This window comes from Kryptolebias marmoratus, linkage group LG5, assembly GCF_001649575.2.
Source record: "Kryptolebias marmoratus isolate JLee-2015 linkage group LG5, ASM164957v2, whole genome shotgun sequence".
Lineage (NCBI taxonomy): Eukaryota > Metazoa > Chordata > Actinopteri > Cyprinodontiformes > Rivulidae > Kryptolebias > Kryptolebias marmoratus.
Genome location: NC_051434.1, coordinates 19,659,688 through 19,671,918, shown reverse-complemented (window position 1 = coordinate 19,671,918; position 12,231 = coordinate 19,659,688). Strand labels below are relative to the sequence as shown.

Sequence of the window (12,231 nt, the reverse complement as noted above, 5' to 3'; positions counted from 1 at the left end):
AACACTGGCATCAAGCATGCCTAAACAATTGAAGTCATCAACAAGAATGGTGGAGCTACTCATTACTGAGTCCTTTTTTTTGACACTTTGATTTCTGTTTTGGGGGGGATCACAGGTTTTTTTGAGCTATGGTCTTAAACTTTTGATTGAAATGCAGTTTTCAATTAATTCCCCGCTCAAAAGTTTTTGTCTCTTACGCTGATTTCTTCCTTTAACATTGTGAAGCTCTACTTAGAACCTTCTTAAGATCCAATAGTGCAAAATGCAAATTCTTGCAATTTTTTTGACTGGTCTTAAGATTTTGATCAGGAGTGTATAAGAGAACCTGATGGCAATATTTCTGTTAATAATCAGTAGGATCCATGTTAAACTATGGAATCACCACTCCTACAAGAAGTTCACTCCTTTAGCATTTGACTCATCAACCTCACGGATCAAAAACACTCACCTGTGGACAGTTTGTTTGGACCGAACCTGGTTCTGTGTGGCAGTGAAATACTGTTGCACGCTTCTTCGACATTTCCCCCGTCTACGTCCTGGGCCCTAAAAGAGGAGAAGGCTGAGTCGCATGCTCAAATTTTCCCCCATCTGTCCAATCCTCATAAATTAGTCAAACAAAAGAAAACTCCCGCTCCTATTTTTGGAACAACTTTCCCTCTCTGAGACGCTCAAATGAGTTCACAAAAATACAAGCTTTTTAAAGAACGAGAGAAAAAAAAAAGACTAAGTTTAACCAATTCTAAATTATTTTTGCAGTGGGAAAGTGATGGCATGCATTCAAAGTGAGTTATTAAAAAAGTCAGGCTGAATGCATGAGCACAAGGAGACAAAACAATCCTACAGACTGACACCGAGTCAAAATTCTTCCTGCAGTTTTGGCTAAAGTTCATACATCTCCATCTGGAACAGTAGGCCACATCTTTTAGTAGAAGTGCACCGAACAGCGAAGTCAAAAAATTCAGCAAAAACCTTTCATGTGAGCAATGGGGCTGCTGCAAAACAAGTTTGGAAAAAAAAAAATCCCAGTCCTCTTTGGAGCTCTGAAGCTCAGTCGTCTTCCACCGCAGAAACAACAGTCAATACCATTTTGGAGTGAAGTCCATCAAATTTTAGAAAACCTGTTCTGCATGGACATACCATTTCTAGGTTATCTACCTGGTGAGAATGTGACATATAAAATGAAATATTTGTTTCAAATTTTGAGTGCGGCAGCCAAGAAAGCCATCATCAGGAAATGTGTCAGCCCCCGAACACCAACGTTAAACGAGTGGTTTGATATCATATATGATACCTTCAAGGTAGAGAGTAACATTTAATATCAGATTACAACAAGACAAATTTGAGGAGTAGATGGATTGAGTTTATCATATCCATAAAAGGGACGACTTTGAAAACAAAAAAACGGATCATGGAAAGTTGGACGTCGTGTAACCAAACGGACATTTTCATACCGCGGCCGCAGTTTAAGTTTGATGATCTTTGAAGGTTTTACCACAGATTGTTCAACAAGGTGAAATGACGCTTCCACCACCTACACCTCAGGATGAACTGCTCGTTGGAGGTTTCATTTTCGTATTGCATTTCTGTCTGCCTGTCTTGTTAGGAGTGCCGTCAGGGAGTGACCTATTCAGCCAGTGGCAGCGGCCTTAATATTTCTTTCGACCTTGGTTCTTTTTACACTTCTTATACAGTTTTTTCATCAAAACGTGGACATTTTTGTCAACTTAGATTATTACAAAAGCTTGTCCCAAATTACTGCAGGGCTTTAAAAAGTGCTTTTAGTGGTTGATCCCCAGTACTGAAACCCATCCACCCTCTACCGCTTGTCACACCTCCATCTCCCCAGGCTTCTCTTCCCCCTGCACCCTTCTCTCACTACAGATGTTATCTGCAAACATCTTGGTCCATGGGTACTCCAGCCTGGCCTCACATACCTAACAAGATCCTGCACTACTCACACATACTTCACCACACTTGATTTCCTCACATAGTTCCATGGTTCCTCTCTAAAAGCAAACATCACATCTGTAGAGCTCAGGATGGAAGCGTCCCACCGACTTGGCTTCAACAACGCTTTCCCACATCTTTCATATCATCGATCTCATCCCTCTGTAGTTACTACAGCTCTGCACGTCCACCTTGTTCATAAAAACTAATACCACTACACTTCCTTTTCGTTCCTCGGGCATCCTCTCAAGACATCTCCATACTTCTACAGGGATGTCATCGAGATCAGCCGCCTTTCTACTCTTTGTCATCTTCTTGGCTGTATGTCAGTTTGAAAACAACAATTAAAAAAAAAACATGTGCACATAAATAACACCTAGTATCTGTGCCCCTAAGTTTTAACTTAAAGGTAAATGAACTGGACTTATGTAGCGCCTTTCTAGTCAACCAGGCCACTTAAAGGGCTTTACAACACAACCTGCTCCCATTTACCCATCATGCAGCACTCTACTGAATCTCTACAAAGCTAATGTGAATAAATCATTCTTTCGAGTCTAATCAGTGCTTTAAACTCCATTCATACACGATGGGGCACATCGGAGGCAGTGAGGGGTTCAGTGTCTTGCCCAGGGAAACTTCCGACATGTGGCTGCTGCCAGGAATCAAACCTCCAACTCTCTCATTGAAGGACAACTGCTCTAACCACTGAGCCACAGCCGCCCTAAAGGACAACCACATAAAACAAAGGATTCTTACTTTAGTTGAGTGTTTTATACAGCCATCCAGAGCATGTCCATCATCATCAAATCTCAATTTCCTACTTCACACTTGAAAGCATGTGTTTTTTTTAAATCATGAAACTTATTTTAGCCTGGTTTGGGAGTTTTATGTCACTATAAAAACAGTTAAAACAAATCTGATTGGTGGAAACTTCACCAGGACATTGTTATTACTCTCATTCACTCACATGTTAGTTGAACACTGTCTTGTTTGTATGAGACATCGTGGCGTAGTACTCACAGACCGCTCTGGGCTCCAGAGACCTCCACGCAGGCCCTGCTGACAGGATCCCAGCCGCAGAAAGGGTCTCGGGACAGAACACACTGAGCGCAGGTCCAGTAGTAGGAGCAGTTGTACGCTGGAACCCTCACCACCCCCTCTGACGTGCCGACAAAAACCACACCCTGCATTGGGACAGAAATGCACCAGGAAGCGCTTTTAGCTCCTCCACATCACTCTAAGATGATTTTACTGAAAGAAAAATCAAAAACTATATAGTTATTTATAAAGATGTATACGTAAACTATCACAGGTGTTAATCTGCTGAGGCACTCTTTTTACCATTTATTTACTATTCTTCTATTTCCATCAGAATTTTTATTAGCTACTCCTCCCACAGCTTTGTAGAAACACAAGCAAAATGTATCTAAACATGCAGCTCAAATGAAAACGGTCTGATATGACTTTTGGTGACAATACAGTGGGCGGTTTAGACAAAATCAGCAAAAAAAAAGAAGCAAAAATGTGCACACGAGTGTATAGTTCATACACAATCACAGGGAAAGTTTTAAGATTCTTGAAGATTTTACTCTGAAATTTCAAGCTGTAGGGTGATTATGTCACACTTCAACTTTTGAGCTGTCTAAACCTAAACAAGACAAATTTTTGTAAATAAAATCCTTTTTTTCCCAGTCTTTACACCTCTTGTTCAGTTTATGCATCAAACGTAGCCATTGGCGTCCTGCAAACAGTGTGTTGCTCACTGCTATAGGACGTATGGTTTTCTCTTAACCCCCCCCCAGACCGCTGAGTAGACACACCCAAACTCTCATCGACTTCTATTGTGTTTGAGCTTTTAATTTGTCACATCTCCCAAATAAATCACTATAGACACACAAAAATAAACAAATCTGACTTACAAATCAGAAATTTTTTCAATACGACTTATAGCCATCAGGGAGTGAGAGACACAGGTATGGTTACCATGGTGACCATAAAGAGCCACTGGCAGCAGCTTTAACTGTTCTTTTGATCTTGGTTCTCTTTATTCTTCTTATACAAGTGGGCATTTTGTCAGCTTAGATTACTACAATAAAAAATCCCAAATTAATTACAGTTGGGATTTAGAGAAGGACGTTGATAGAATTTCTTCAGAAATGTTCTAGTTTTGGTCTTCTGTTGCATAGATCATATTTTCTGGTGTCGTCACGAATGTGAACCTGCTGAAGATGGATATTTAGTTAGACAAAACGTTAAAGTTTTGTTTAGAGGCATGCATACATTTGGTCATGAAAGCCTGACAGCCACAATCAGCGTGAGGGGATGAGCTCGGCTTGGGGTTGCTAGGTAACGAGGATTGTGATGTAACAATCCCGAGATTTTTCAAACAGGTTGTTTTGCAGACACCAGAAAACATTTACTTATTATCAAAAAACGGCTGTTTTTTTTTTTTTTTTTGCGCTTGGACTGTTTCTAGAAGCAGTAAATACCCAAATGGAGGTACAAAAACCATGCAAAAAGTGAATTTTACATAATAGGTCCCCTTTAATAAACTGCAAAGTCAACAATTTGTGTACACAATAATAATCGTTGTGAGTGTTCTTGTAGTAAAACTGCATACACCAGACAAAGACGATGTCTAGATGTAACTAAAGAATTGTAGTTTTTACTTAAAATCCCTGTCCTGTCCATTAACTTAGCTTTCCAGTTTTGTGTAGGAAGCAGAAAAGACCTCATCATGATCTGAGAGGACCCATTTAAAAAAGGACAGGCAGGCGGTTGTTAAACTTTAAAATAAATAAATTCACGTTTTTGGGGTAAAAATTAAAAATCAGTTAAAAACCTTTTTGAACCCAAAACCCCTTGATACTGGGCAAAAATGTTTAAAATTTTTTGAATCTATTTTACGGCGTGTGTTAAGTGTATTTAAATGTTTTTCTTTTTCATACAGTGAGCCACAAGCATATCTATGGTCCGGCTTACAGCATAACACAGTAAAACCTTCATTATTGGCTCTGCTGAATAAACCTAGATTTTTAAAGGCGATAAAGTGATTTATCTGCCCGTTTAAAATGTTCTCGGAGTTTAGTAAAGTCGAAGTCGTGCATCGAGGTGTGTGTGAACAATAAACTTGTTCGCGTGCCGTCTTTCAGTCCTGGTCTCAGTGTGTACCTTGGGAACAGACAGCTTCAGGCTCCTGACGGGCTGAGGCGGCTCAAAAACCCGAACTTCCTCGACGACGTGGGCCCCGAGTGGCAGCAGCACCGCTTTGTGTAAGTAACCGCTCTCTGTAACGCAGCAATGGACACATGTCACAGAGGAACGCCCTCACTAACGGCTCTGCAAGAAACAAAAAGATCAGAAAGCGCATCTTCCCACGTCTTCAAGCGAGTCACTCACTATTTTAGTTTGTCGGCGGAATGGAGCCTGCTGGTTTGGAAATCAAATGTTTCGACACAGAAGGCAGGAAATTAATTCCAGAGCTAAATTAAAAGGCGTAGCATCCCTTGAAGGAATGACTATCTCCCACCGCCTTTCGTGCCGGCCAGCTGACCCACCTGTCAGCAGGAACAGGACCGTGTAGAGCCTCCTGTTGGCGCCCTGAACCCTCTGGACTGCCAGATGGCTGTAGGTGTGCTCAGCGGACATCACGCTCAGACGTTTTCCAACCGGACGCACGCTGTCTTCTGCCAGAAAGTTTTCTTTGACGAAGCGCAGGGCGTTATCGGACGCGTTGTGCAGGCCACACTGGCCCAAAAGAAGTTGGACACAAATACAAAGAAAACAAGCTGCAACATTAAACAGACACCTATATAAAAAAAACAAGTGCAGCTTTGCTACAGCTGACTCATTAAAACACACAAATTGGAATAGAAACTAATTTTATTTCTTAAGATACTTTAGACTTAATGTAAACCTTTAGGGACTTAAAGTTAGTTTATCTGAATGCATATTATAACCTTTCTACTTTCTATTTTGTTATTTTGCTATGATGCGACCTCTTACCTCTCCTGGATTCGCGACCTTCTCCTGAACGCGTGCGCTCCACTGTAAGGTGTCCCTGTTCAGGACCTTGTAGTTCCCAGAGAAAACTGATTTGATGTCCGCCAGACGAAATGAGCACACCGCTGACCTTCCAGAGTTCCCAGCCCTGGTTAATGGTGAAACAAATATTAAGGACACGGCATGTGACGTCATTGTCTCTAACAAAGACCGATCTGTTTCTTTGTTCTTGAAGAATATGGACAAATATTAGCTAGATTCTTGAAACAGGAACTCTTTCCCTCTATGGTAAAAGAGCCTGCAAAAAAAAAAAAAAAATGTGAGAAAACTTGATTACTCACCACTGGGAGGTGAAGATGCCGTAAAAAAGCGTGTCGTCTGCAGGAGCTCCCTCTGCTGGTGGGAGGATGTCTACGTCCTGGATCACATTGTAAGGCAGCTCACTGCCGGCCTGGCATAACAGCTGAGTTTTGGCAAACGTGGTCCATCGTCGCTGAAGAGTCCGCTGACCTCCAACGTCACTCTGAAAAGGGGAAAGAATCGGATGTTCAGTCCACAGGTGTCAGTTCATTCAGTATACCAGCAGGTCCGGTGTATCTGTATGTCTCTCCAGATTAAACAAGTCGCCCCAAAGAGAAAATTCTACGTACAAGAAATGTGAAGAATACGTATACAAGTGAGCGTTTTGTTCACTGGGCGTTGCTTGCGGATTATTGTTCGACACGTACTGTGCAGATCTGAGAAACACGGGACACGATCAACTTGTCGATGAAGTTGTACTCCCGGGCCACTTCGCTGAAGAAGAAGTAGATTTTCTCCTCGCGTGGAATGAAGCTGGAGCCGATGAAAGTCGGATCTGGAGGAAAATGGGAAACAAAGCATGTGCTGAAGATGAAGCTTTGGGGGTGGAAAAAAAAAGGGACTTTTAGAGGAATACTAAAACATCATAAGCCACCTAGCTGACTTATTCACTACATGAATATATGTGCTGAGCATAGGCTTATCAGCCGACTGTGCTGAAGCTGCTGAATGGATCAGTCCCCTTGATCAGATCATCTGGCCAGTATAAACGTTTACTGCGGATCGATCCATTCAGTAGCTTCAGGAGATCAATGTTCACATGGTAAAACAGATGTTCAGATAACAGCAACAAACTAAACAAACAGTGTCATGCAAAAGTGTTCTTTCTACACCAATATGTTGTTTTGTTTTCTAAGCCTCAAAAATGCTAAACTGGCACCCGTTGGGCTAATTGTTAGCCTCGCCTGCTGTTTTCTTCCCACTCTTTGTTCTGACTGATTTCACGGCTGCTGAGGGACTAGCTATACCTATATGACAAAACGCCACTTCATTAATCACCGGACTGTCCCTTTGACACCTGATCTGACTTTGAAATGTTTAATGTTGAGCGATATTGCCCTCACCCTCAAGCCATCCCAATGTATCGTCCAGTTTAAGGTCAACTCGGCTGCCCTCACTGAGGTGCCGGGAGATAACTGGCCGGTTCCCCCTGTAGTCTGCCACAGTGGCAGTGTAAAGTTCTCCATCTGAGAAACACACACACACAAAGACAAAACATTACCACAATACTTAACAACACTCCACTACACCCAAACATAATTATTAGAATATGTCTGCCATATAAGCTGGAACTCATTATATTAAATCATTCTACATGTCTTCAAAAGTTCTTTTAATATTTCTTACTGCGCTGAAGTCATTTGGGATTGGGGGTCTTGAAATAGGATTCAAACACATTTTGGACTAAGTTGTGATTTCTGTTGTTTGGAGATGTCAGACAACCGCAGTCAGTGAATTTGCAAATATACATTTAGGAAAACTCCACAGGTCAAAAATGTCCTTTTAAAGGAACTGGGTACAAATGACAGTATTAAAACCGCTTGATGGCCTAATTTCAGCTACTTGTTCAGGGCATCCATATTACTTTGACCCGTTCAAAACTGATGCAACAAATGCATTGTATTGTTATTTTTATAGGACAATTGTTACACTGAGAGGTGTGGTGTGGAAGAAAAACTCCTCAAAGTTGGCTGTAGCATAAACAAAGGTGGTTTATTAGGCCTCCTTCAGCACAGCATGGTTCACAGACAAGACAAAATGACATCTCAAGCTTTCTCCTCTCCCCCTTGGCTCAGCCAGCAGTCCTCTTATATACTGTTGTCCCCACCTTCTCAATTAACTGCCCAGCCAATCAAAGTCCGGCAAACATGGGCCTTTCTATAAAAGAGCTGGGTTTGAGGCGGGCCTCCTCTTTGGTAGGTTCCAAGATGGCCGCTACAAGGACACACCCAAAAGGTAACAAACATTTCACAAACAAAAGGATCACATACACACATTCTAGAACTGAAATGTTACAGAAAATATTATTGCTTCTTAACAACAATATATTTTTTTTTCAAATAAAAGCTCAAGATTTAAACTAATTTTGAGTTTGTAGCGTCTTCAAGTCAGATTCATAAACATTGAAAATAGATGATTTCTGCCAAGTCTTCTAAATTTTAAGAGAGTTCTGCAAAAGTCTAAAATTACAAGTTAAAATTCAAGTCAAGTCAAGTCAGATTTATTGATATAGCAATTTTCAGCAACAAGGTGATACAAAGTGCCTAACAGCAGTCATTTCTCTTCTCTCCAGAGCTTAACTCTACCTCTCCAGGGTCTCTTCCACCTGCTCCAAACCTTACTACAGATCGCAATGTTTTCTGCAAACATCGTAGTCTAAGGAGACACCTGTCTACCTCTCATGCTGATTCAGAGGCATAACAGCCTCAGTCATTAGATACTGTAGACCAGCGGTCCCCAACCTTTTCAGCTCCACGGACCGGTTCATTATCAGACAGTGTTTTCATGGACCGGCCTTTAAAGGTGTAGCGGATAAATACAACAAAATAAAATGATACGGCCGACATGAAAACGGGTATTTTTAAAAACATAATAAACGTAAATCCAACGCGTCCTTGCAGCTTTGTTAGTTGCGTCCTGGTGTTGCGTTATCAACATGAATAACAGCCTCTCCTCCCCCTGATGTTCTCTGTGTTTAAACATGCCCTTTAAAATAAGATACACCATAAATATAAAGTGCACAAAGAATACAACTCACCATAACGCTGAATCAGTGGGAGCCCTGTGCCTGTTTCTCAGAAAAGAGACGGCCCCATCTAGGGCTTCCAGAAACGTTTGTTTTTTACTCATTTTGCTGCTTGTGGGTTTGTTTTTAGCGGTAATGTATCATATGACCTAGATAAGTGTTTTGAAATGCATCAAGAGTGAGTCATAGAGGGATGTAGTGGAGAGAATCCGGTCAGTTTTCAAAATAAATGTCGTTCAGACTCCGAACAACAAAACAAAAACAAAAAAACGGAAATACTGTCAGTTAATTATTCTTTCAGTGCGGCCCGGTACCAAATGACCCGGGGGTCGGGGACCTCTGCTGTAGAGCTCACTGAGACATAAAAGGGCATCTCAGGCCTGATCTAAAAGTGTTTCCTGAAAGAGGCTTACGTTTACGCTTCAGTTACCATCATTCAAGATGGCTCGATAGATCGGCTGCATCCTTGGCTTGAATTCAAACTGTGAGGCCCGCTTTTGCCACCATCTGCAGACTTGGATGTTACTACAGCCTCCTGACGCCACAATAACTTGAAACTGATTGCAAGAAAGACTTTATAACAATATCTGATCACAATAGGACTTAGTGGGGAAAAAAGGGAAAAAGATAAAACTAAACTCTTACACCTAATGTGGTTCAACATTCATAAAAGTAGATATAAAAACATCACACAAGTAGCACATTTGTCTTTTCTAGAGTCTTGTTTTTTATATTACTGAGCCATAAATGATAATAATGATGGTTCTCAACACAAAAGCAAAAAACTAACTATTCTCAAACAATGTCTACTTTCAGTTTTTTGATCTTAGTGAACGTAATGTGTATCCTTTTAGCATTAAGGAGTGTTTTTAACATATAAGTAATAATAAGTCAATTATGAAGTTATTTTAAGATCTTAGGAGCTGTATGTGTAAAGTACATTTAGTACGAGGTAGATTCATAGTGAAACTTACATCAGTTGTCATAACACAGAGTTTCTTAGTTGTGCTGGTGTCTTACCCACAATGACAGCAGTGTTGCGTTGGTAGGGATCATACGGGCAGCGGCCTCTTCCTTCATCAGTGTTGAGGCTCATTGTCAATGTATCTGAGTGCTGGATAGAAAAGTGGAAAACTGTCAGGCTGGTACTCATCTGTGTGCTGTAACATTAGGATTTCCCCCCCTTCTATACTGTGGTTTTACATACAGTAAAGGCCTTTCATGAGAAGTCACAAAGTCGCCTCTCAGTTACGTGGTCACGTGACAAAAACTGCATCACTTTGTTCTCGTAGCATCTTCTTCCGCCCCTTCTTGACACAAGGCCCGAGCTGAACCGTTTCTCACAGGGGTTTGCTCCAAGTGTTGTGTGATTGGTTAGAAGTTGTTTATGTGAATAAGTCAGTGAGCTTTAATGGAGTCATTTTGCTTCTGCTGCTCCGCTGAGAAGCAGCTGGAGGCCGTCTTTACAACTGTTCCAGCAAAACATAGAAAACTATGAACTTAAAAAGACAGCGAGGAGACACAGGCGGCTCTTTATGGCTGTGGTGGCCTGGAGGAAGTGCACCTCTGCCGGGCAGCGTAGGGACACGGTCCCTTTGTTTGCTCAGTATTGTTCATTGCATATTTGCAAATGCCAAATTGCGTGTACTGTCTCAGTCTGTTTAATAAACACGTCTGGTCGTGGTGAGGGAAGCAAAAATCTGTACAAGGACAGGAGAGCTGAGAAGCCGGCGGGAAGAAACCCGTTTTAACGCTGCAGGAGGAGGGAGGAAGTTCCTGGGAGTTCTGATCCGAGTGTCTCGTGGATTAAAGGTGTGTGTGACCACGAACCGACTTCTTGACTTCTTTTGGACTAAGACAGAGCCTTAAGAAAGATCTCAATCAGCACTGAGAACAGCATGGCGGCAGTAAGGAGCAGGTGGAACATGAACTGTCTGATTCATATACCAAGGGAATGTGGGACTCTATCCGAGCCAATATGGACTCCAAGCAGAACGCCATGGCTGCACTAGATGAGAACGTAAAAGCCAATGATCTTAACAGTTTGTATCTACGGTTGGAAACTGATGATTCTAAGGAGTGTTGGAAAATATTAAAGAGTGTAAATTGTGGGGCTGAGAGCAGAATTGTAATTGACTTACAGTCACAGTAATTAGGGTTTTCAAGGGTTTGAACACTCGAAAAGCAACAGGCCCAGACAATATGTCTGCTTTCCTCCTAGAATTTTGCAGAGGAACTCTCCCCAATTTGGCTTAAACCGTTTCAGATTTCTATGAAGACTCATTTGGAAGAAATCGATCGTTATTCCAGTCCCAAAGATTGCATGGATCCCTAAGAGTCGCAGCACAAGTGATCCCATTTTGACTCTGACACACCTTGCACTAAAGCATCTGGAGAACTCCACAGTATATGCCCGTTTAATTCTATTCAGACAAACATCCTTCTCAGAAAATTAGTTCAGCTGAAGGTTATACCTTTCTTAATTAAGGAGTATTATTTGTTTTTATCTAAAAGATCCCAGCAAGTAAAATGCAACTCAGCTCTTTCTGACTCCATGTTTAGTAACACAGGCCCCCCAAGGTTGTGTTAGTTCGCCTTATCTCTTCATTTTGTACACAAATGAGTGTGTTAGTTCTCAACCCAATCAGTATATAATAAAACTCTCAGATGATACAGTTATTCTGAGTCTTCTAACAGACATTCCCGACAGTCATAACGCTGCCGTAGATAAGTTTGTATTTTGGTGTGACTCACATAAACTACAGATAAACACTTTGAAAACGGTTTAATTATTTTCTTATTTAATAATCCTAAAGCCACACATGGCTGCTCCATCAAACAGGTCACATCATTTAAATACCTAGGTACATAGATGGTGATTTAAGTTGGCGCACACATGTGACTAGTGTGAGTGCAAACATTCACCAGCGTGTCTCTTTCCTTGGACAACTCCCGATTGTTTGGTGTTTCCAAAACGATTATGTTGATCTTTTACAGGGCAGCCGTCGAGTCTATTCTGAGATATGGTGTTACTGGATGGTTTGGAAGTCTTGCTGTTTAATCAAAAACCCAAATTCAAAATCTGGTGATGATGGCAAGTAAGATCATTAACAGTCCGGTACTATTATCTCCACAACATCTGTCGGAGCAGGCGACCTATCAGACAAGCTGAGGAC

The 12,231-nt window shown here is 41.4% G+C and overlaps 1 protein-coding gene across 3 annotated transcripts in view; it reads right to left on the bottom strand.

The window, feature by feature from the left end:
- Positions 1-12,231, bottom strand: part of sema4ab (sema domain, immunoglobulin domain (Ig), transmembrane domain (TM) and short cytoplasmic domain, (semaphorin) 4Ab) — a 49,558-nt gene that overhangs the window by 11,844 nt on the left and 25,483 nt on the right. For all 3 annotated transcript variants that reach the window (XM_017430701.3, XM_017430704.3, XM_017430703.3), the window contains exons 6-14: positions 10,076-10,169; positions 7,374-7,496; positions 6,678-6,805; positions 6,291-6,472; positions 5,953-6,097; positions 5,505-5,694; positions 5,119-5,234; positions 2,968-3,131; positions 449-543 (exon numbers count right to left, since the gene is read on the bottom strand). In XM_017430701.3, the coding sequence (XP_017286190.1) occupies positions 449-543; positions 2,968-3,131; positions 5,119-5,234; positions 5,505-5,694; positions 5,953-6,097; positions 6,291-6,472; positions 6,678-6,805; positions 7,374-7,496; positions 10,076-10,169 (1,237 nt within the window). The remainder of the gene's footprint in view (positions 1-448; positions 544-2,967; positions 3,132-5,118; positions 5,235-5,504; positions 5,695-5,952; positions 6,098-6,290; positions 6,473-6,677; positions 6,806-7,373; positions 7,497-10,075; positions 10,170-12,231) is intronic.